At 32.4% G+C, this 26,531-nt stretch overlaps 2 protein-coding genes across 9 annotated transcripts in view; one reads left to right on the top strand and one right to left on the bottom strand.

The window, feature by feature from the left end:
- LOC105335602 (calcium/calmodulin-dependent protein kinase kinase 1) overlaps positions 1-824 on the bottom strand; it is a 56,993-nt gene extending 56,169 nt beyond the window's left edge. For 4 of the 5 annotated variants that reach the window (XM_011439564.4, XM_011439568.4, XM_011439566.4 and 1 more), the window contains exon 1: positions 689-824. The gene's annotated coding sequence lies outside the window, so the exon portion shown is untranslated. The remainder of the gene's footprint in view (positions 1-688) is intronic. The other variant, XM_011439565.4, reaches the window with a different exon arrangement.
- Positions 817-22,378, top strand: LOC105335603 (protein-tyrosine sulfotransferase 2). 4 transcript variants are annotated; one of them, XM_066078817.1, is made up of 4 exons: positions 828-942; positions 9,315-9,391; positions 11,359-12,458; positions 19,921-22,378. In XM_066078817.1, the coding sequence occupies exons 3-4, from the start codon at positions 11,626-11,628 to the stop codon at positions 20,210-20,212; spliced, it is 1,125 nt and encodes a 374-aa protein (XP_065934889.1). In that variant the 5' UTR covers positions 828-942; positions 9,315-9,391; positions 11,359-11,625; the 3' UTR covers positions 20,213-22,378. The 4 variants fall into 4 exon arrangements, with proteins under 4 accessions (XP_011437876.3, XP_065934889.1, XP_065934890.1 ...); XM_011439574.4 differs by lacking the exon at positions 9,315-9,391 and having other exon boundaries at positions 817-942; XM_066078818.1 differs by lacking the exons at positions 828-942; positions 9,315-9,391 and adding an exon at positions 1,081-1,105.
- The last annotated feature ends 4,153 nt before the right edge of the window (positions 22,379-26,531 follow it).

Below are 26,531 nucleotides of genomic sequence, written 5' to 3'. Positions count from 1 at the left end.
ATAGTTGAAACTAAAAGAATGATTTCAGCATCCCTGATTATTTTATTCATTAAAGTCAGTTCATTAAGTACATGTATAACTATATATAACTCCATTATAATTTTAATACAATGCAATTTTCAGTACTCAGTGTGTTCAACATGTGTTTTGTGCAATGAAGCATGTATGTAACACAGTAAGAATATCATATTAAACATGTTAAACAATCAGCACAGCTGGAATGTACATGTTCATGATCACAATCAATCAGGCTTTTATATTAAGGTATAAAGACAATGTTGAGGTGGGTATAATTTTTTACTCAATGATTTAAGACATGTGTGGCAACATATTGTAAAAAGGAAAGTTCTTGTTAAGGGTCTGGGTAGGAGTGGCCAGGGATAACTTAAAGAAAAGTGTAAAAAAAAAATTGGCATCTCTTTGATTTTTTGATCTGATGATTACCGGTAATATACCTGCTAATCTATTTACCCTGTTGTCAATTAAAAACTGATAAAATAAATATTATATAAAACAAATAATCAAGAATATATACACGGTTTTGTTTTGTATAAAAGATAACTCAAAATATTCAGTGATATTGACAACAAATTGCACAGGAAAAGTGGCAAAGGAAATTCGAAACGTGGAATTTCCGAAGAATCTGGCATCTGCGACATAAACAAAAACATGTCATAATATTTCTTACCCTCATCTTACTCACATCTTTGTAAAGCATAAAGCATGTCAGGAACAAACAATCAAATCGCTGTAGTCTTTGTTTGCTAAAATTGTTATTTGTTTTGTTATCTTGCCAATGATTCCGAAGTAATGAAAGACACTCGGAACTCCTCTAAATGAATTCGAAGTAGTCCCCCTTTCCTCAGCAGCACAGTTCATTGTGTAGGTCGGGTACATCTATACTACCTGTTAACATCTAAGTACTTGACGATGTATTGAATGGTAAGTTGTTGTAAACGACTTTAGAATTACTTAGATATTTATAATGTGTAGTTCTTTGTCTGTTGTTGACTATTTCCTGAGTTATCAGTGGGCGTAAATCAAATGAATGCACTGTTCAAGAAATACATGTACTGATGTAGAAGAAACAGTTATACATCAATGGGTAAATTATATGGTGAAGTGATGGGTATATATAAATTACATATTAATGTATGTATTTATGGATTGTAATATGATTAAGACTTTCAGGCATTCTTAATTACTATTTATTTGCAGAATTTTAATATGCCTCCACCAACCCCATATGAAAGGAACCATTGTTCTTGCATGGTTAAAACAAAATTAAAAAAAAATATGTTACATTTTGGTAAGACAGCTAGCTCATTTGCCAGGCTTGTATCTTTGACATTTTCAAAATAGATCAGTAGTTAATTAACTAAGCTGAGATTAATGTTATATATAGTTAAACAACTGAATGGTTTTGAAGGGATATATGCATGCATGGGGTTATGCATAAGATAAATATACAAAAATGGGTGAATTTAACATTAATAAGTCACTTGATAAATAACCATTAATATAAATAAAAAAAATTATTGTTCTATATAGTTTGGGCTATATGCATTGAACTTGGATATCAGCCTGCATGGGTAAGCTCATTGGTAGAGGTCCTGTATAGAGATGCAGTGGTCCAGGGTTCGATTCCAGGTCAATTAAGCCTTATATATATTTTCATAGTACCAGACTACACTGTGAGCATATCATTTTCGGTGTGTATATGATATTTAGCGAAAAATGATTTTTCAACAAGATAGCATGGATTTTAGCGGATCTTTGAAAGTACCTGCATGTAGAGATCTATTTATCAACATAAATTATGTACCAGCCGCTATTTGACATTTGGCGATGTTCTTTATTTAGCAGATGACATTTTTTGCAAAAACGTTAAATAGAATACTAGTACTTAGTAGACAGCCAAATGTAATATGTTTACAGTATTTGCTCCTCCCTCGATCCTTTCCTAATACAGATTAAAAGTCACAGTTATGTGACTGATTATTGGTGATCATGCACAGACAGATGAGATGTCAGTAGTTCTATTGCTCATGTAGTTTTTTTTATTACCACTATGCTTCTCATTAGGACCATATGAATTATTAAGAAAATAAAAATTGGAACCAATATTCCATCATTATGAATATTGCTCAGATAATAAATAGCTATAAATGTACACTTTATACTTTATCATGTTATAGGTTAGGGGCTCGACAATTTTTAAACTAAAGAGCTTTTGGTTTAAGACTTACACTAGCTTTTATAATAAAGGTAAGGAATATAACTCACTAGTTAGTGCAAATAGGAGCTAAAGGGATATAACCCACTAATAAAGTCTGTCCCAGGTTACAGATTCCATCACATTTTGTTGATTTTCTTAAGAAATACTGTGGCAGATATAGATAGTACCTGTCAGTGAAAAATGATTGAAATCAATATATCGCAAAAATTCCAAGATTTGCTTTTTTCAGATATTCCCTTTTTATATCATGAGAAATTGACACAAACAAAAATACATTTTGCAAGGGGATTCATAATGGGAAATGTGACATTTTTTCTCCATTTGTGAGTCACTTGGAATACCTTGCATGATTTTCATCATTATTATCTGGGTACTTTCATGTCATTTGCAATGCAAAATCCCTGTAGACTTTTTATTTTTGGATGTTTATTGAAACCTGAAGCATTAGAGGGGTGTTTTAAAACAGAAAAATTGGACTTTTTTCATGAATGTAATTTGGGCACAAAGGTACATGTATTGAATATATATTTTATCGAAATACTGAGCAAAAGGTGGTGGAAGCAGAAATTTGGGACAGAGTATAGTTAGTGCAAGTACATGTAGGTACATAGCAAAACTGAGTCCATTCTAGATACTATCACTTTCTTAACCCTTTCTTTTGTGATTTGTATCACTTTCAAAGTCCATGGTTTGAATTTTGAAGCCCGTATAATTAACAGGCGTACATTTGACTTACACAATTAAAACCGGTCAAAGAAAAATGAAGGGAAAAATTATCGTAGTAGAATTAAAAACCCTGAACGCGCTGTCAGGACTTCAGAGTTTTTGCACAAAGTTCTGCTCCCCATATATTGATTAGATCAAAATCTTGTACAAAATTCCGCTCCCCATTAACTGATTAGATCGAAAAAATTATATATTGATGTCATCTTTTCAGTGAAATTGGGAACATTTAGCAATTATTATTAAATCAATGTAATGGAATTTTTAAAAAGCAGTTTTTCTCCCCATTAGTAGTTGTATGTCGTACACGCATTACAGTCAGTTGAAGCAAATTATAAAACAGCTGCAGTAGGGGCTTGGAGAGGTCAGGTTACAGTGAATAGAGTATGTGTTAAAGTCTTACAAGTAACAGATGACACACTTGCTGCATATAGATATAAGTTTGATGTCAACACTTAACGTGTATGAATCGATGCAACCTTAACTGCAGCCCACTGCGAGAAACCTTCTTGTATAGCTGCATTTTAGCCAGGGTTCTAAGACGAATGCAGGTTAATTCTTTCCTTTGAGATTTGGACATTACTATTCATGATTGAGGTTTGCAATTAGAATCTTTTATTGCATTCTCTGAAGTAAAGACAAAAAAAAAGTTAAACATAAAAAGCTATTTTAATAAGGAATAATTTTTCATTTCATATTGATATTTTAAATGAATGAGTAAACAGATATAATGCATTTGTTAGACTCTCATTGAGTTCATTTTAGTATTCCAGAGCCTTGGGATTATGAAGCATTCATAACAATCATTTCAAAAAGGTATAGTGTATCATAAAAATATGCTTTAAATTTGTACATGTAACTATAATATCAACTTTAAAAAAGACACATTTTAATTATGAGCACTTCATTGTTTTGATAAATTGCTGTCAATCACTAAACAAGAAGTGTACAAATTTTGACTAATAACACTGAGAATGCCTCATGATCCTGGGGCCTAGCTGGCATCTGATCAAACCCTTGTGCATCCGAAATTGCTAGGGATACTAATACTACCCCACACTGTGCCACCCCCCCTCCCCGCTTTTCTGATTTAAACTGTCAATGTAGGGGTAATTCAGGGAAAATAGTGGAGTATGTGTGGCATCCAAATGCAATGTTTTAGAGATAAATAAAGGCCTGTACTTTGTATAAATACCAAAAAATACAATTTGCCAGTGATCAAATCCACCTAATATCATTTAGATAAATTACTACTGGTAAACCATTGTATACTCATTCATAGTATTAACAGTTATGTAAACTTTGGAATTTTTGGAAATGTTGGAAATTTTTCAATGTATTTTTAAATTTGGATTTTATGGGTTCCATTATCATGGTTACCTGTTCAGTACGTAAGTTACTGTGGGTTTCCAATGCATTTTATAATATTGTTAATTTACATAAACAATATGAATTTCAAAATGTGCAAAAACAAGTGAAGCAGCCCTGATTGTTTTTTAGAATTTTTTATTATTTTTTTTTGGTATATACAGGGTTATATACATGTATTTTTTAAAATCTATTTGATTTTCATTTGATTTGATTTTTTTAATTTTTTTTTTTTTTTTTTTGGGGGGGGGGGGGGTACCAATGAATTGAGGGTAATGAACTTGTGGTTTGCACCAATGTAACTATAGGGTGATCCCCCCTTGGATGGCTTGCTGAGGTAATTAAACTGTAATACAATGTATATACTGATATTTAAAGAAAATATGCCTGCAATGTGTATAGGGACTCGCATTTACATCAATTTAGTGTTCATCCAAGTCTCACTCATTTCTAGATCGACTCATGCATGCAGGATAAATGCTGATGCAGCACTATAAAGCAGCAAAAGGGCCTTATTTAGAAGCCATATGGGACTCCATTTTCTGATGGTCTCTTAAGTATCTTTGACTACGTTAAGGTATTACGTCAGAATTCAGTCAACTGCAGGTTTTCAAGCTATTAACAATTTATTGCTTAGAGAGCATTTTGTCTTTTACGTATTAACTATTAACTAAGGCACATTTTGTTTTCTGATATAATTATGCCAAAAAAGGATTGCAGGTGCATGTACTAAAGTTAAATTGGGAAAACATCGTAAGGTTCTCTGATCCTCAGACAAAGTACGGTATTTTTTTCATCATAAAAAATTTAAATAATATTTATCCTTCAAACTATATAAAAGAAATAAAATAAAAACAATTTTTTTGATGGTATCCATGCATTTAACAAAGTTATTGCAATTAATATTGGTCACGAGGAATATAATGGAATAAATGATGAATACAAGTTGAGTTCAAATTACCGGTACAAGAAAAAACTGGTTATACCGGCGCATTGGTGGCATGAACTCCTTTACCTCTAGGTAGTAGGTCTCCGTGGAGCCCCTAAAGCTAAACCAGTTTGTTGAAGGGCTTTGTGTTATAAACATAACAAGACTTATTAAATTTGTCTATAAAAAAGGCAAATTTATGGATTTATGGTACGAATAAAAAAAATTCTGGATAATTAAGAGTTATCGAACATTACTGAGGATCGGAGATCATTAACTTGTTGTTTTCGAGTTGGGTTGGTCAGAATGGCTCCCCTTGAAACAACAACATCAGTAACATTCAGTAACTGCATGTAAACACATTTATTCCTCTTGGCCTTTTTCAGTATATTTTGTTGATTCAGTAAGAGATATGTAAAGCTTATATTCTATTCTTGTAAACAAAGTTTTTAATTGATTTCTATGTTATTATAATTATGAGAGTTCGATGGTCATGACCATTTTTAAACTGTACTGAGCTGACCTTTAGAGGATGAGCTCTGTAAATAAAAAAATAGGAAAACACCCAGATTTTAAAGATAAAATATATTTGATTTTTTAGGATTACCAAATATTAATTTATAACTAAACAGATCATATCTTAGATTTAAATAGGTAGATCTATAATGGTTATAATTTGTTGACCAGCCAGCCTTCTTAATTGATTTAAAATGATTTTATTTGTTCTGCATTGAATTGTTCCCTATGTGTATTAATAATTGAACACAGGGTATGTGTATAGCTGCAGGACTGTAGCTCCCGGTCTGAAAAAATTCGGATGGACGACCTGGGAGCTACAGTGCCTACCATAGGAAAAATCTGCAATTTACGGCGCACAAAAAATTGCGCTAGTTTTGGACTTATTAACCTTATTTTAACACAAATTCTGTAAAAAGAATTAGTACCATTAATTTCTTCAGCCAATTTACTACCGATATAGTCACTTTACTTGCCTCAGACTTTCTCTTAAAAATGATAACCGACCTCGGAAATTGAAGTATGTTAATTTACGTCGAGATCGAGAGTCGCCATTTTTAAATGTAAACAAACTTACACCACTTTAATTTACAGGGCTGCTGATGGTGTTTAAAAGAATATCAGAGGCAAGTGAAGTGACGATATCTGTAGTAAAATGTCCGAGGAATTTTTTGGGATCAAATATTTGTACAGAATATGATCGTAAATGAGATTAATCGGTCCAAAACTAGCGCATTTTTTTGTGCGCCGTAAATTGCAGTTTTTTACTATGGGAAGCACTGTAGCTCCCAGGTCGTCCATCCGAATTTTTTCAGACCGGGAGCTACAGTCCTGCAGCTAGGTATGTGTACTACTACTGAGCTGGCTAATATTTAATAAGAGCTAGGGCTTGATGGTCGAGGCTGTGTTAAGACTACCCCATGGTATATTATTTATTTCCTTGAGAAGCGCTCTATATACTGTAGATTCCTTATCTTATGCGAGAACCAATGATTCCATGATTTATCAGTTTTCCATCAACAGAACGTAGATTTGCAAATGCCAAATTTTTACATGTAGTTTACATATGTCCAAAAATGAAAGCGAGATTTTAAAATTTTTGAGATGCGCTTCTCACGATCTTACATGGATATTAATTCCTGGCGTTTAAATAGGAATCTACAGTAAAGATATTGAAAAACATTTACCAGTAAAATTTAGAGCTCAGATGTTTTGAATTTGTCTTTTCTAAATGACGATATATGACAAAATATCATCTGATGGATAATATTGTATTGTAGCTAATTGTATCATATGATGAAGACCCTATAAGCATACCAGTAGTTCTTTTAAGCTTGATTTTACGAATTCTGTTTATCATTAATATTCATTGGTGTCTTATAAAAACAATTGTTATATCAAGCTTCTATGATGGTCATGGTTCATATATTAAATGTGTATTTATTAAATGTTAAACGGTATTGATTTTCATTGACAACTATATCTCCTATTCTCCTATATATACAGTTTTATGTACCACAACTGTTTCAATTAAACTATTGGTATCATACTGTAAACTGGTAGGAATCAGATTTCAATCAATAAAACAGACATGCCAGGTAAATTAGTGAAAAGGTTCTCTCTCTCTTTCTCTCTCTCTCTCTCTCTCTCTCTCTCTCATCAAATGACATCATTATTTTTTTTTTATAGTCAAATTGATTGGATCTTGGAAATTCAAATTTTTCAAAAGTTTACATTCATTTAAATCGAATTAAAATGACTTCAAACTGAATTTAAAACATGATATCTAAGTTGCTCTTGTAATTTTGCATCTGATGAAATCTTACTTGAATTAATTGGATGAAATTTAAATTTTACAAAAATATTAAATTCATTTCAATTCAAACTGATTTTCAGTTGAATTCATAAATCTGCAGATTTAAGTTGCTCTTGCATTTCAAACAGCAGACCTGCTTGTAGCTCGTTCTGAAATCACATCTAGTAAGTTTTTTTCTACATTGGTATGAAATAGATTCCAAAATGCTAGGATTGGTTATCATTTCTGTCATCCAATAAGATTTTGCCTGTTCAGTGTTCAATGTGTTCAGCTATGACTTCACAATAAATATGAGGTTTTCCTCACTTCATTGTCTCTGAATCATATAATAAAACAGCCATAATAATTGCTGGGTGTTTTTTTTTTTAGATCAATATGGTGATTTTGCTACCCTCAAAGTTTAATACACATACTCATCTTGCCATAGCTTCAATCTATGAAGTGAATATTGTATTCTCTGAGGAAGCGAAGTCATCGAAGTGAGTGACCTCTAATATTTAAAAGAAATAAACATTTAGGCTTTAATTTGTGAAATTAACATATTATATCTAAAGTAACAAATTTATGATAATAAATTAAGCAAAATACTGCAACACCTGGGCTCATTTTGTAAATACTTGAAACAGAATTGCAATTCTTACACTTTCTTATTCTATTAGATATTGAAATTTAGTATTGAAATCTCATCTACATTGGACAAACTTGATTGTTACCTTACAACTCAAAGGACAAATTGGATGCATAATCATTGCCTCAATGAATGAGGCTTGTATTATAAATTCAATGGATATTGGAAATTGATGACCTCTTGGGGACAAATTAGGATTTAAGAAAAGCATCTTTAACTCAAGTTTTCTCAACTGTAAACAATTTCTTTGAAACATTTCGGAGATGAGGAAAAAGTCAAATATAGAGTTCAAAGTATTTTGAAATAAGCCAATTAAAATTCACTCATTATATAGATAGCCATTAATCTTAGCATAGGAATGTAATATATTTTTCCAAACAGAATAGGTAAATACTCTGTTAGACTTATTAGAATTTTATGAGGCCATCCTTTAAAAAATGTTTGTTTGAAATTGTCACTTAGAGATATGGGAGGAAGGGGATTTTTTTTTGAAATTGAAGTTGTACTAATTGAAAATTGATGAAAAATAAAAATTTCCACATAATTTTTTTTTTTTTTTTTTTTTTTGCCAAAATTTTTTTTATCAGTCCTGGGTTTTTCAATGAAATGGGAAACAATTCCAGACTCAAACAATAATTTTATTTTGGCCTGATATGCTGTATAAATATTTGAATATATGTTTTATTGATTAAAAGGGTCTCTCCTCCTATGAATGTGCATTTATGAATAATATTTTTCTTTGTAGAATATTGCATAACATTATTATTAGTAGTGACGTGAGGTTTTGCTTAGATAGAGTGTATGGATATGTTTATAATTACATGTATGTACATATGTTACAACTGCTTATAATTCATATGAATTTCAGCAAATAAACAATACAATACAATGTTGCTAATGATACAAGACATATTGGTGCTAATTGTGTTAATTACTGATACACTAGCTCAAGGCTCTCTCTTTCTTTATTGGATTTACTGACACACTTGGTCATTAGAAACCACAAATCAGTTTGTTTTATGTGTTGTAAGATATGTTACCTGTGTAATATTAACCCCTGTGGCCATTAAGAAAATTCAAAGATTATCTCTCATAGGCGGATATTTCATCCCGGCCCTTTTGTGTTACTTTGCTCCAATAGACTCTTCAATCTCCGCACTTTCAGGAGCCTCTGTGAGTATGTTACATCTTCAATATACGCTCCTAAATGAATATGATAAGATGGTTGTTTGTTGTTGAGGTAAAATTGTCATTTGGATATAAAATATACTGATTCAATGCCTGTCACCAGCAGTAAAATGTCTTCCAAAGAATGATATTAGAATGATCAACATGGAAGAAATTTGTACTTACTGGGAGTATTGATTTTTTAGCTGCAAATCTAAATACATGTACATTGTAATTAAATTTCGCTGTTTTCTGGTAAAGTTGGTACAAAGCATATTATGAATATTTGATCAAGATCTAGAAAGAAGTGGCCCATGAAAGTACAGAACATGTATTTGTGAGATAATGATTACAATTAAATCATATTTTATTGCATGTGCAAAAGTTAAAGTTCTTCTTTGTTCATAGTAAATGCAAACTTAACCCTTAACTTAATTGTTAAATTGTAAAGATGTGTACCGTTAAAACTACAATACATGGATCATTTACATGTTAGGGTTAATATTTTGATAAACAAAAATTATATAGAAGATTATAAAGGAAAAGAGCCCCTGTTAGAGAAGTAGATTAAAGTTTTAATAGAGTCTGCAGACTTGTCATAATGACTGGGGGAATATTTTTATTTTTGTATTAGAACATCAAGTGCCGTATTGTATTATTTTATCCACGTTTAATTCTCCCTTACAATTGAAAAGAAATTAAATGTGCTCACTCACTACAGTATTTTAGGAGATTAAAACTCACGAAGGGTCATTTGCTTCTGATCTTAATCTAATTTTTGTGTTGTAAGGCCATTAATTTCTGTAGAGACCTATGGTTACTGAAACGCACAGTATAGATTCCTAGTGGTAATAATGGGACTCCACGCTTCCATTGATAGCTTTTATCTGGAGTATTGCAGTTTACGTGAATTCAGGCTCCATTCAGTATTTTTTTACTGCAGGCGTGACTAAAAGCACGTATTAAAAAAATTCTTATCTAAATTTTCCCTCCCTTGAGTATAAAAATAACTGCTGCGTATTCTCTGTCATCCTGGTCATATCTGTACAGTACAGTACATTACACTTTAAAGAGCATGCTTCAGACATCCAATTCATTTGCCTGGTTCTAGTCGCTTAAATATCACCATGTTGTTCAAAATAAACGGCAGCTTTTGAAGCTATATGATGATCGACGATAGTCTGTGAGTATATCGATGATACCAACCCCCTCCTTAGAACTCGATCCATTCAGGGTCTTTTGTACCACAATTATTGGATCAATTATAGAAAACCAACTATCATCGATTCGACTCAAATATTTGATCTTTAAAACTTGTTCAGTATCAACACTATCTGGACAGAGAAAGCTCAAATAAACTCTGTAGCTTAAAAAAAAAGGGTCATATTGATTGAAACCTCTCAATCATGAAACGCTAAAACACAGGGCAGACTGTATAATAGGAGTGCAGTTCACAGCAGTATAGCATATATGATGTAGTTAGGAAGATATAATTTAGGCAGTCTTATTGAAAATTCTGTTCACTTGAAAGTTTATAGCGGAGAGCTCAAGAGATGCTGTCTGAGGATGTGATTGATTCTCTGTAAACTTTTCATTTTCCGTGCTGTGTGATGACATATTTTTTGCCTCACTTATCTACGATCTCTATTGCATGGATGGCATATTACAACAGCTTTCGTCCTCTTTGTTTCCAATCACTTTTTCTTCGTCCTCAAGACATGGGGATTGGGTTTAAAAGATTGTAATAGACGTGCTGGATGAATAAGTCAAGTGGGGACTGTAATCTCTAGGTGTTTTGAATGAGAATCTGATTATTACATGAGTTGGAGAAAAATAGCAGTGGGCTTGGTGGATAGTAAATGCCAATCTGTATGACTTTATATGTGAAGAGCTGTCACTATTTTATGTGACGTTCTTTCACTGGGGGCTTGCGCTGGTCAGTTAAGTGACTATTTCTCTCTTTACTTTTACAGGTGTATAATGGATTCCTAGCCACTGCAGGAAATCGGAAACTGCCACAGATGGATTATTGTTAATTATTGAGAAAAACTGCTGATTGAAGTGAACAGTTACATCAGAATACTCCTTCATGCAATTTTCTTGGAGGACTCTCGAAGATGGAGCAATATTGAAACACTGATAATGGACCCACTTTGTGTTCTACCATTGGACTGTCAGATGAAAAATAGCATTTGCTGACAGGTGATAAATGTGGAGTGACATGGGAGACACTCTGTAGTATGAAACCCAGACGCTGCATGCAAATGAAGAATTCAAAGAAGTGCTTATCCTTTATCCTGTGCATAGGCACAGTAATTGTGTTCTATGGAATGTTCCAGTGCACTAATTCCCCTAAAACGTACATGGTGCCACGAGAATCCGTAAAGTTTGTCTATGATGATAAACACTTAGCCATACCTTACGACCAGAATTCTCCTCTGATCTTCATTGGGGGGATGCCACGCAGTGGTACCACGTTAATGAGGGTCATGATGGATGCCCACCCTGAGGTGAGGTGTGGGGAAGAGACTCGTGTGATACCCCGAATTCTGGGCATGAGGAACCACTGGCAGAAATCGGAAATTGAGAGGAAGAGGCTTGTAGAAGCGGGCATCAATGATGCTGTGATAGACTCCGCTGTGTCGGCTTTCATTTTAGAAATCATCGCCAAACACGGCGACGCTGCTCCCAGACTTTGTAATAAAGATCCCTTTACTTTGAAATCCAGTCAGTATCTTAGTAGTTTGTTCCCCAACGCAAAATTCATCCTCATGATCCGAGACGGCAGAGCTGTCATTCATTCAGTCATATCAAGGAAAGTAACAATCTCAGGATTCGATCTGAAGAATCCCAAAATGTGTCTTGAAAAATGGAACACAGCCATGGAAGTGATGTATTCTCAGTGCCTGAGAGTTGGACCTATGAGGTGTATGCCCGTGTACTATGAACAACTTGCGCTACATCCAGAGGTGTGGATGCATAGAATTCTGGAGTTTTTAGATATACCATGGAACAATTCAGTGCTCCATCACGAAGACTTTATAGGAAAACCTGGAGGGGCTTCTCTCTCAAAGTAAGTGGTTGTATATTAACTTATTCTCACAAAATACTATTGTAGTTAAGGTAAATTGCTGGGTCGCCATTCAAAACAACTACCTGGATTGTAATAACACTTGCCTATCTTCTCCTCTCAAATCTGAAAAGAGCAGATTATCATCCTAGCATTGAATTTTGAACTATTGTCATAAGTGATAATAAAGCTAAAAGATTGTGTGTTTCCACCTCCCAATAAATCCTACTGACTAGAACATATTGAATTACTTTTAAAATCATTGATCTCTTCTTTATTTAAAAAAAAAAAATCTGTGTTTTGTACAGTGAAGTAAGCTTGAGATGTTTCATATGAAATGGAAGTCTGACTGCATGTGAAAGTTTGAAAACAACATTTAAGTGTTTTAATTCATATAAAAATTGTTTCACATTCTTACCAGCTGCCTCACAATGAAAAAGGAAGCACTTGTTTATCTACTTCGGCCTAATACATATCTCAGTTTATCACTAAATAGTTTAGACAAAAAGAAATATTTTTTGAAAAATACTGTATACAGGGTTATTTTCGCCCCGTCTTGAATTCGCTCAGATGCAGCTATGTTAACAGAGATATTATTTGCAACATAGAATTCGCCCAGTCTTAAATTTGCTCTGACAACGAGAGTGAAAGGGGCGAAAATAAAACGGGGGCGAATATTTCCCTGTATACAGTATTTTATTTCAATTTCTATTTGGCGTAATTTAAAAAGATGATCAAAAGTGATGTCAGATGGTAGTTTATTTTTAAACCTCTTCAAATTCTTCCTAGCTAAGTCTAACAGCATGTACCAACCAGTACATGTTTCAAATTATATATCACATACTAAACTTAATCTCTAACAAGTACTCAATCCACCATACTTAGCAATTCAAGGAGAACATAACATGTTTGGTCAATTAAGAGAAATGCCACTTTGCCCTATATTTAATCATTAAAAGTTTTATTCCATAAACATAATATGTTTTGACCCCATAACTACTGGTATAAATCTTGTAGTTCTAACTTATAGATGGTCCTAACATTTGTATGAAAACTTATCAGAGAACGTCAATCTTTTATTATTCAATACAGTACTGTGGTTTCATCAATATTCGATATTTACATTCTACTGTGTTTTTCCATTAAATTCCGTGATGTTTAAATGCCTCTAAATGCAACACCTATTCACTTCGTATGAATTTACATGTAATTTACATAAGTAGTTCTCAAACAGTGATTTCTATGTAATCGGTTAAAAAATGTATTTCATAAATGTTGTCAAAACACCATGTTTTATAATTATTCAACAAAACAGTTGACTTTATTGTTAAAAGCAACATTTCAATAGTTATTTTTCATGGATTATATTTTCATGCTCGTCGATCTCATCTCAACGGTCTCTGTGAAAACCAGTTTAAACCGGTATTACAAATCAGCTGTTCTTGCTGTTACTAATTTACTCCCTCCGTGGTCTTCACTTTATATCGATTTATTTCAGTAAACAATTGATTTCTTCAGTAAGGGAATGTAAATATAAGCATTAAATGATTTATTTTTGACGTCGTCGTGTCAATAACTGCCGTCAGGTGAGCAGACAAATTATCATAACGCGCTAACGCGCGTTATTCAATTTGTCTGCTCACCTGACGGCAGTTATTGACACGACGACGTCAAAAATAAATCATTCAATGCTATATTGAATACCAATTTTCGTGGATTCCGTTTTTAAGTTGATCCACGAAATTAAATGTTCATTGAAGTGCAATTTCTATTAATAGTTTGTATTGATAGGCCTATTGGCCATGAGTTTATGTATCCTTGAAACTGTGAGTTTTACTTTATCCACGAAAATTGATACCCTTGAATATTAATGAAACCACAGATGACCCCTTACCAAAATGAATTGTTTGCGGAAAACTTGCAGCAAACTTGCCGCAAATTTTCGGCAAACTGATTAGTTTACCAGAAAACTTTAGAACTTGTTTGCCGATCTTTGCCAGTAGTAGCGAACTTCTGGTAAACCTCTTATATTTTGCCAAAAGTTTACCAGACACCCAATTATGTTTGCAGCTTCTTCGCCAGAAGTGGCAAACTTTTGGCAAACACCTAAAAATTTGCCAGAAGTTTATCACAAACATTTCTTCTTTTTTCTCTGTTTTTTTTACATCATGAGCTTGCCAAAGCTTTACCAGAAATAAGACTTATACAATTTCATATGTACACATTCAGCACAAATTTAAGACTGTCAATTATAATGAATTGCTTTTATAATTTGTGTATAGAGAAAAAATAAATCGAATTAATATTTTTGGATTTAAGTTTTATTCTAAGATAGTCTCGATAAAAATGTTTATTATTACGAAAATAAGATCAACTTTAATCGCATGATGCTTCATAATGACCCCCCCCCCCCCCAGACCCCACGTATTACGTGAACACCAACCTGTCTGTTCTTTTGTTATGCTATATTCTTTTTTCCTACGTTCAAATATCAGTCAACTTGGATTTGAGTATATAAACCGCTTGATGTTGAATCATGTAGATTGAAGAGTTTTCCGTAACGTTATGCTGTTCAGTGTTTGTTTCTACTTTTACTTTTGTTTCAATGTTAAGCTACGCGCGCGCTGATTGGTCGATCAATAGCTAGCCGCCAATTTTCACATTCGATGCTGCCATGTTGTCTGCCATCACCGAGATGGTAAAGTGAATAAAAATAAGGGAATAAGGCTGTGCACAAGGTATACGAAACATTGTCAATGGAGTGTTTACTTTTGGAAAATCCACGGCTAAACAGAGGACGAATATAAGTGAATGAATCGAGTCTCAACACCCAAGGCCACTGCATGCACCATCTGCATAATCATGAGCACGTTTTTGAAAAAGTAAGTGAAGTAATGAAAACATATTCGTTGAATGGCAGTTTAAACAGTTATTGGAATATAAAACGAAAGACTGTGATTTTTTATAATGAGTTTAACAGTATAAGGCAGTCCCTATGACAATGCGGGGTGTCGAATCGAGCAAAACGCTCATTATTGACATCGTTGTGATGCATGAACAAATGATTAAAATTTATTTAAAGAACGCCAAATTTATGAAATTATCATTACATAGTGTAAAAGTACATTTTATATGATTTACATTTTTATTACTTAAATAAAAGAATTCATGTTCTACTCGCATAGTCAGAGTTAGAGTAGGCCTAGTGCAAATTTGGGAATATGGAATCAAGTGAAGTCGTACCCAACCCGACTCGCACCCAAACCAACTCGTACTCAAATGGTCAGGTCGTACCCAAAACTATGTGGTTCACTCGTACCCAAATATTTGAGTACGACTTCACTAGTCAACTCGTACCCACGGGGGAAATATATTTATACTAAGAAAATAAAATACAATAGTTTTCATTCATATGTTATTTTTTTAATTTATGTTTTATTTAACTTTAAATTAACTTTGCCTGTTGCTTAATTCATTTGATTACTCAAAAAATATGCTTTAATTATTTAACAATATCTAATATAGTGATTGACTTACCGTTTTCTTGCAGGAAACACACCTCTCTCGAACTATGTTGATCTTCCAAAAGTGATGAAAATGTGTGTTTCTTCTTATAATTATGAGCAGCATGTTTATTTTATGCTGACAAACTCATTGGTTGATCGGTTGAACGGAATCACATTAAGCAATTAATTTTAATTTTAATTGATGATAGTTAACCTGCTCATAATCATTCTTTGATCCGTCCGCATTCAAGTACAGAACTATAGTATACTAGATTTTTATAACAAATTATTTTAAATTTGTTATACAATTCGCATATTAATGTTATCGATAATATACAAAACATAACAACATACAAATAAAAGCCATTAATTTTATATTCTTAGTATAAATATATTTTTTCCCCGTGGGTACGAGTTGACTAGTGAAGTCGTACTCAAATATTTGGGTACGAGTGAACCACATAGTTTTGGGTACGACCTTACCATTTGAGTACGAGTTGGTTTGGGTGCGAGTCGGGTTGGGTACGACATGACTGTAATTCCAAATTTGTAGCTTTATATAGATTTATAGATTGAGTAAGTATATGATAGGCTAACTTGTTTTAATCTGAAAACAATTGTGCTTATATGAAATCTATTTATCTTCCCAATAGGTGTCTGTCCTGGTGACTGGGTTACACAGACCTAAAGAAAACCATGGAAAAAAAAACCCCACTGATTTTATGATCAAATGATGCAACCAAAAAAGAGTGAAGACAGAATTTGTGTAAGACTTACGTAGAAAAGCATATAAACAACAGTGCTGAAGTCTGACCATTCCATTGTGGGTATTATTGTGATATTCGGCTATTTGTGTGATATTGTTTATATGTGAAATTAAATCGGAGAGCACGTACAGGAGACCGTCATAAAAAAGACATCGAGAATGCCTTAAAGAATCCGTGATTAATTGTAACATGACCAGTGACCGTGCAGGGCTTAATTGTGAACTACCGGTAAAAGTATCGACCTAATTTCCGAAAAATATGGTATATGGTTTGAACTCAGCTCATTGTGAACTTTTGACAAGTCCATCTGCGCATGCATGTTGTGATCAAACTGCATTCAAGTTTATCGATCTGCAGCAACAAATCAACACCTATCGGTTGAGTACTATTTGTCAAATTTCAATATGGTTTGTTCATCAGTTTTGTGTTTATTTTTGAAATTTATAAAATGTGTAAAATTTTAAGTTAATTACTTGTGTCCTTTTTCTCTAATTTTGCTGCAACTGTTTAAGTTAAACAACATCTTTGTCAATCACCAGTAGAAGTTATTTGTTAATTGATTGAAAAGCATAGTACATGTATTAGTAACTCATTATTAAATGATTATTAGTGTTTATTAATTGTTTTTCTTATGTTGTAATATCTTAAAGTTGCTATGTCTATCTGTAAGCTTGCGGCAAATTTGCCGCAAACAGTTTGCCGGAAGCTAATTTGCATACGAATTCTGAACTTGCTGCAAATTTGCCGCAAACAGTTTCCCAGAAGCTAATTTGCATACGAATTCTGAACTTGCCGCAACTTTGCCGCAAACAGTTTGCCAGAAGCTAATTTGCATACGAATTCTGAACTTGCCGCAACTTTGCAGCAAACAGTTTGCCAGAAGCTAATTTGCATACGAATTCTGAACTTGCCGCAAATTTGCTGCAACTGTTTGTCGCAAATTTGCAGCAACCTCGCTGCAAATTTGCGGCAACTGTTTGCCAGAGGCCTTATATTTTGGTAAGGGACAGTATTTTACTGTACATATTTCTCATCTTTTATAAACAACATGTACAGTTGATATCTTGAATACTGATATCTCGAATATAATGGATATGACGAAGTGATTTGTACATCCCAACCACTAACTTTCAGTATTTCACCCTTGGTATCATGAATACTCAGATATCTGTAATTCTTTAACAGTCCTATCTAGTTTGAAGTAACAAAGTTTGACTGATCGAATTCAAATAAAAAATAAAAAAAAAATCCTTCTACAAAATAACCAAATCATACCTGATTTGGTATTATAGTATATCAATTAATGTTTATATTAATGTGAGTCCTCTTTATACATTCTCATTAACCTGCATGGCTCGTGACCTGAATGTGATATTATAACCTCAATCCAGTTCGGCGAAACAAAGACAAAAATAAATCAGTGTGGATTTGTGGGTAATTCTGCTTTTTATGGTCTGTTGATCACAACCAGAATTAGTTTTATTGGCCATATATATCTGTTAAGATATGAAGAATAGCAATGGGAGAACTCCTATAATTGGATGGATAAACACTTCTAATGATCTAAAAATAGTCCAAAAATGTATAACGCTATGTGCATTTATTTCTCTGGTCTGACCCTCAGGCTGTTTATGCAGTCTCATATAAAGGGGATGATATTTTTCTCTGAATCCTTTTTCTGTAAAGTGAAGGGCTGATAGTTATCCACGGCTTGGTTCTTTGTTAGGAGATGATACAGGGCTACAATTGATCTTAATTCCATAATGCCTAAATGAAATTTATATGCTTGATAGTTAAAGCATCTCTTCTAATTGCTTATTTGCATGCCAATATCTCTTATTTGTCAGTAAGAAACAAATTGAATAAATCTAAAAGTGTCCTTTCATCTTCGAATCTGACTTCAAAAATTTTGTACACTCGTACTTGTGTTAGCACTTGCATGTACCGTGATGCAAATTGTTCCATACAATTAAAAAAAAAATTGAGCATTTTTACAGTCATGTAGAAAGAAATGGATGGGATACAATATTTCAGCAGGCTTCATCTTGTATCCTAAATTGCCTTAAATTTTAAGAATAATTCACAGAGTTTTGAATTGCTGAAATTCATCTTTTATTGCCCCAAAATATCCTGGGAAAATAATATGAACATTTTTTTTCTCCATAATTTGTACCTGGATTCCTTAGTATGGGATGTGAACATAAACAGGCTGTTTAATTTACTGTGGCTAAAATAGCTGTTTTATCGAAGATGGGTGTCAGGGAAATTCATAAAAATGACAAAATCCTGCTCATCTGAACCATGGTGATACCTCACAACGTAGCCCTGACTGGCGGCGAATCAACACAAATGGAACATGGAAATGTAAAGCTGTGCCCTGGACCTATTTCTTTATGTCTAATTTGTCATGAACACATGTTTTGTTGCATTAACAATGTCCATATATTAGGAGGATTTATAGGTGTTTTTTTTCGCTCTTAGGTTACTGATCTTTTTGGGGGATTATTTTTTCCCCAATAAATTGCATGAATATTAAGAATATTTCATTTACCAGTAACAAAAATTAATTTTCAAAAAAAAGTTACTGTAAGTCATTTTAATTCTATTTCTCAAAAAGCACCAATCGCGATGATTTTATTTTTGTGTTGAAATAATTAAAGTACATGTATATTGTAGCATTTAAACCTTTTTGAAAACTACCGCTAATGATAGTTATTCACAATGGGTTTAATTTTGCGGAATAATGATAAATCGCGAACATAGTGAAATTAAACCATTGTGATTATTAAATTGCTAATCTACAGTATATGTTTTAAAAAGATAGTTGGTATTTCATTAATGCAGTTAAGGTTGTTGGTCAATTTGGTAATTTGGTAAAAATGGCTTATTTTCAAACAATTTGATTGCATCTGTTTTACATCATGTATATTATACACATACACTAATTGTCAATATGACAACATTTGACTAGCCAGATATTAAAGCAGTACATCATTTCAATTCAAATTATTTTGGTGACTTTGATGGATTTCAAATCTGAAGATAATTATTAGAGAAAATATGAGTGGGCAAAGCAATATTGCCAGTAATTTGAACAAAAAAAGACCAAATTGATGCATCAGTAACATGACTCATCAGTAATTTGGCTGCTTCAGGGACAATTTTAATCACTGGGTAAATATCTCGTTTCAGAACAGAGAAATCAACAGATCAAGTGATCAAGCCCGTCAATATAGAAGCGCTGAGCAAGTGGGTGGGATTCTACTCGGATGAAACTGTAGCGGACATGGCCAAAATCGCGCCCATGCTGCAAACTCTTGGGTACGACCCCGACAAAAACCCGCCGGACTACGGAAAGCCTGACCCAAAAGTTGCTGACAATACAATGCATATCAAACAGAACATGGAGTACTGGAGACAGAAGGAGCAGGAGATTTTGGCCAAAGAAAAGAAAGCTGTCCACCGCCCAGCTCCTCAGGCTTGAAGACTCTCATTCTCTTCCCACCCCACCCCCTAATCAAGATTCAAGACCCTCCTTCCCCCTCAATCAAGACCAGTATTTTCCCATCACTAGATTAATCTCTCTGTAAGATTAAGCTTTAGGTTGAATGACATTTGTTTGTTTGAATAATCTGTTGTATAAGGGGAATAAAACTGTTGATTTTTTTATGTATAAAAGACAGGGTGTTTATTTTAATCAACTTCATTTAGTCCACAAGTTTTTAACGAGATATTTTACGTAATGTACTATAATTGATTAGATACATGTATTTTATTATTTGATACCATTTATCTATCTGTAGATGCATTTAGAACAGTACCAGCAACATTTTTAATAAAAGATTTATTTTTTTAGTGCAGTTCGTACTGCATTTTTGTTTTTATTGGAAAATGTGTTTTTCAAGTACTGTTATTTAAATTTTTTATTGTTACATGTTTGATGATCTTGAATGCATGCATGCATTCACTTGTAAAACATGAACAACTCTGTTTGAAAAAAAAATGTAATTGTTGATATAGATAGTTGAATGAATCCCATCCCACCCCCTCCTCCACTTTATTTTACATTTAAGAATACACATGCATATTCATTGACAAAATGGCTGCTGGTAGTTTTTGATGAGTGCATGTGACATTGAATCTTTGATGACATCATATTTTTTTTTTTATATGTCTGGATTCCCAATTTTTGTGTCTGCGTGCACTATAAAGTTGTTCAAAGTACCATGTACCTTTTATTTTACCCTATAAGTACACGTACATGTATATGGATTAATTTATGACATGTCTATCATGCAGGGTTTTTTTTATATATAGGAGTGTACTTTTAGTACAGGTGAAATAAGCTGCAAGTTAAGTTTATTCTGTGTCAAAATTACACATCTTACAAATTTTGCATTTCCTTAAAGAATTTTAGATCTAGTTTCTTTTTCCGTAATGTGAAAAAGGGGTTCTCATAATTTCTTGAGTAAGTTTCTGTGTTCTTTTTACAAGAAAAAAAAATTGAAAAGTATAATTGGCATCAATAGAAGTAGGAATATGCACAAAAATTTAAACCTTCATAAAAACATGTTTCTTTGAACCAGAGAATTGGAAGTGCACAATTTCATTACGATATATATTTTTTAATTTTAAAAACATGCATGTTTCATTTTACCAGTAAATATATTTGAAGTCTTGTAAGCATAAAATTTAATGAACAAATGAAAGATATTTTTAGGCATTTTCTCTGATCTATAGACTATTTAAGAAAATGTACCATTTCAGCAGTTGTAAGGTACATAATTTGTGATGAAGTCAGAAGTATTTTGTCGATCTCGGCTGAGAGTCAAGTCCTTTTGTTTAGGAACAATTCTGAGACCACCAGTCATGTTAGCTTTTATTGCTATTAGATTATTGAACTTGGACATGTTTTCTCTGACCATCCCTCATTATTCATGTGTTCATTTCATATTGATATCTCTACTGTAGTATGTAGTTACATAAAGAGAGTGTCTTTTGTCACTGCATATCTGATGGATCAAGTTATTTTGTAGCTAGGCTAATTATGTTTTAGATTGAATTCATTTGATGCTTTATTTTACAGTAATTAGTATTGATTTAGAGGGACAAATCATAGATTTTCATTAATATGAATGTGACTGCCGATAGCTGTGCGGATAGTTCATGAGTTTTGATTTTCTAGTCATAGGTTTAAGGTGCTATTATTTGCTTTAGACTACCATGTAGATGTATTGACCATGCCGATGTGGGGACCAATCTCAGAGAGAGAGAGAGAGAGAGAGAGAGAGAGAGAGAGAGAGAGAGAGAGAGAGAGAGAGAAATGTCATTAAAAAGATGCCAAATATTTCTATCAAGGGTGTAACTTTTAGCTATCAGTATTTGTGCAAGGTTACTTTATCTGATAAATGTATCTTGAACATCTTTATCTCAAATATTATGGATATGTTGAAGCAAGTTGGAACTCACAACCACTGCTTTTTCATCTGATTTTACTTCCTTTATTTTTCTCAAGGTTTTTTGCAGTCCCATCAAGAACAAGATAATGAGGTTTATCTGTAGTAATGTAGTAACTTTTCTTAAAATTAAAATCAAGAATTTAAGGCTCCCTTAATCTTTCAAAGGAATTGAAATATTAAAAAAAAATTTAAAACAAGTTCTCCATACATATTTCAAATACATGTCCTCTTGCTAATTAAATCATATGTACTGTAAACCGACCATCTTTCATAAGCAATTATTTGTACTGAGGCATGTTCAACAGAGCGGATGCCTGAGAGCACCCACTTTGCTGAACATGAACATAGAAGATATCAAAGTTGTTAGTGGTGATACAGTCATTTTGGCAAATAAGGCTTGGCTGCAATGAAAGAATTATTAAAGAACTTGATGCTTATGACAACAAACATTCACAATGGAGGGCACAAATATTACAATCGAAAAAAATATATATTTTCTCATTCCATTTGATATTATTTATCTTTTATTAAAAAAAGTGTTTGTCATGGTGAGTTGTAATATTTTCCTTTTCATCAGATATAGATTGTTTTTCTGACTTACTCCATTGATTTTGAGATCTGAACTATTTTTGGGATCACGTCCAAACCACTTTTTATTTATTAATATAAGTCTTTTATATCAGTTTTTTCTTCTGGATAACAAGGTTGTACAGTAGAATAATGTCTGAAACAAGTTATTTGTTCAAAAAGGTTGCCAATTAAGGAAACATTTACTCAACATAGTCATCTGCTGGACTTATGTTTAACATACATACATTTGTATACTATTATAAATATTATCTTCAGAAGTTAATGCCCATGAGGCAATGTGAAGCATGTATATTGTCATGCCTCTTAAATGCGTATTTCTTCATTAGGATGCTTTTTCATGTTTGTAAAAAAAAAAAAAAAAATGAAGATTATTAATGATTTCTGCATTTTCTATGTCTTTTCTGTTGAAACAAAACTTCACTAGACATCATGTTCCTTTCAGAGTGTCAATGTATTGTTTTTACAATTCGAACAAATTCAGTCTTATTGCGTTTCATTTTTAATTCTGGTATTTTTTTTTTTCTATATTATAAAATAATGTACGTATGTTAGTTTTCTTATTTTAATTTATAATACTTTACTATTATTTAAGTTGATTTACCTTTAACTGTCATTTAGGTCCTCAAACTTTTTAACTTTCCTGGTTGTTGATAATTATCTTTTCTCTGGTAAACTTTTTGAAAATGATGTGTATGTTGGTATTCATCTTTATCCATTTGAAATTCTGAAACAACTTTTTGCTATCTCGTTATAGGATCAGGTTATTAATCTTTTTTTTTTTTCTTTTATTTAAATTATTATTTTTTTCTTCTTTTTTTTTTTTTTTGGCTGCTGCTGCTTCTGCTGCAAAACACACCCTTAACAAAATGGCTTTATTGTTATAAAGTTAAACTTGACTTAAATTGTGATGTTGAGATGACCCCTATGTTTGTGTTACAAATACATGTGTACAGTTCAGGAGTGATGTGGTGTCATTAAATATTGAAATACAATTACCTTGTGGATTGATTGATTTAATCAGAACTCATTTCCCTGGTGTCATGTTCCAGGGTAATTACCTGTTCCAAGGTATGAAAATATGATCTGAAATTCATTTGTCCATGCAGAGCAATTATTACCAGAGTATGAGAATAAAGCGGCAACGTGTCTTTTGCCCGAAAATATCTCAATGCTCATTCCTGACAAATAATGATTTTGATGTGCCTTGAATGCATCTATTGTGTATTAACAGCCTTGATTTGCTAGCATTGTTGACTATGAATTGGCATTGAGCTTGTGAATGCCATACTAAGTGTCTAGCATAATAACCCATTTACCAGTACACAGTAATATTTGTACAAAACAGCACTTTTGACTGAGACACTCACCTAGAGAAAAGACTTGCTCATAAATATGGTACAAAAAAGTCAAGGCTGTTTAGTGCAAAGGGACACATTCATCTGACAGAGTAAGATTGTAGAATTTGTGCAATTCAAAAAATGTATAGCACATTTAATAAACGATTTTGCCTACAATATAGCCCTTTTGCAAACATCATACTTTTTCCATATTATACAGTATTTAGTTAAATTATATTTAAAGAAACACAAATTTCAGTTACTTCTAGGCTAAAATTAAAATAGTATAAAAATAGTGCCTGTTTGGGAGGGTAACAGTTGAAATTGACACCCCGAGAAAACCATTGTCAACCGACACGAAGCGGAGGTTGACAATGGTTTTCGAGGGGTGTCAATTTCAACTGTTATCCTCCCAAACAGGCACTATTTATTTTGTTATACTGAATGTCTTTTTTAAAAATTTTAAGAAAATTTTACTGCTTTTATATGGGAATAACGTGAATTCTACAGCGAACCGTACGCGCATAATTTTCGCGCATGTAACATTTTTTAATGTTACCCGTTGCCAAGTGCGTTGCTAACGCTGAGGGTAATAGTAAATATTATTAACTGCGTCTTAACCAATCAGATTTCAGTATTTAACATGAAAGTATAACAATCTTAATTATCTTACGTGACATACATCATTTTAAAGTCTTCGGATTTTGTTTGGGATGTAAAGGAAAATAGTATGCAGAAAAAAAGTTGGATATTTGAGTATTAGAAGCACTAAAATTAAACTAAAGAAATTTGATTGAAATTATGTTCTACAGGTATTGTAGTATATGTATACATTGAATTTAATTTTGGCTTAATGAGATTGTACATCATTCAAGTCTTCAGATTTTGTTAGGGATGTATAGAAAAATAGTATGCAATAAAAAAGTTGGATAATTGAGTATTTGAAGCACCAAAATTATAAACCTAAGAAATTCGATTGAAATGATGTACTACAGGTATTGTAGTAAACATTTACATTGAATTAATTTTGGCTTAACGTGGTCTTCATACTAAACATTAGAAAAATATTCCAATTCATGAATTTTCCAAAACATTCATGTATAAACAGTAAAACTCGCTTAGTACGAACACAGATATAGCAAATTCTCTGATATAGCGAAGTTTTTTGAGTCCCCGGTAAAATTGTTAACAAATCTTACCAAAATTTTACGGCTATGACGAATTCGGATATAACAAATTTATGGATATAGCGAACTGATTTTGAGTCCTGTAGAGGTGATAAATAATGGAGTTTAACACTTTTATATCGAATTCCTTTACAGTTAAAAAAGTTTGCACTACCATTTAACATAATAGTTTGAATGAATTAATTTTCATTAATATTTTTCAATTCACAATCCGATTTCTAAAGGTATTAAAGGGACCTTGACACGATTTCAGATGAAAATTTTCTTTTTGATTTCTATGTATAAAATAGTTTACTTTTGTATTTTGAATGATTCACCAAAATTTGAATGTTAGAAGTCATGTTACAAGCGAGATACAGAGGAAAGAAATCGTTGTTATGTAAACAAAGCTCGAGTCTTATATTTGTTTACAAATACTGTAAAGTAAAGAAATTGCCATTTCTTTATCAAAATAACTTGTGGAAACAAGATAGACTGATTCAATGGGTTCATAATTTCCTCACAACAAATAGCAACATTAGATTGAAACCTATACCAATACAACAAATACGTAAACATTAACAGGACTCGAGCGTTGTTTACAAGACAAAGAATTCTAACCTGTGTAACTCGCTTGTAACTCGATATTTGACTTTCAAATTTTGTCAAAGCATTGAAAACATCTATATTAACAATTCTAGATTTAAACATAGGTAATCATAGATTACTAAGCTCACCGAGACGGAGCATCACCCTTATGAGACATCACCTTCATTAGACCACCTTTATCATTTTATATGAAAATCATACTTTATGATCTTGGATATTCATGGATTCTGTTTTGACAAAATATCGTATATCATCTGATAAATTTTTTTATGATAATCATATGTTCATATGTTAATCAATTCAATGATATAAAATTAAATATTGCATCATGTCATATTTATAATATATATCATATAATACAATAAAATACCGTAATAAACAATAATGAGATATGATATTGTAACGTATGATATGACATTGTATTGTGTTATACCTAATTGTATTTGATCACATAATACAATATCATAAAATATAATACAATATAGTATTATATTACAATATCATATTACATAATACATCATAACATTGAAACATGATATTATATTGTATAATATAGTATGATATTGTATTGAGTGACACTGAAACATATTTGATACATTATATGATATTATATCATATAATACATTCAATATAATTTGATT

The sequence above is a fragment of the Magallana gigas genome, chromosome 3, assembly GCF_963853765.1.
Source record: "Magallana gigas chromosome 3, xbMagGiga1.1, whole genome shotgun sequence".
NCBI classification, from domain to species: domain Eukaryota; kingdom Metazoa; phylum Mollusca; class Bivalvia; order Ostreida; family Ostreidae; genus Magallana; species Magallana gigas.
This window is presented reverse-complemented; position numbering and strand designations above follow the sequence as displayed.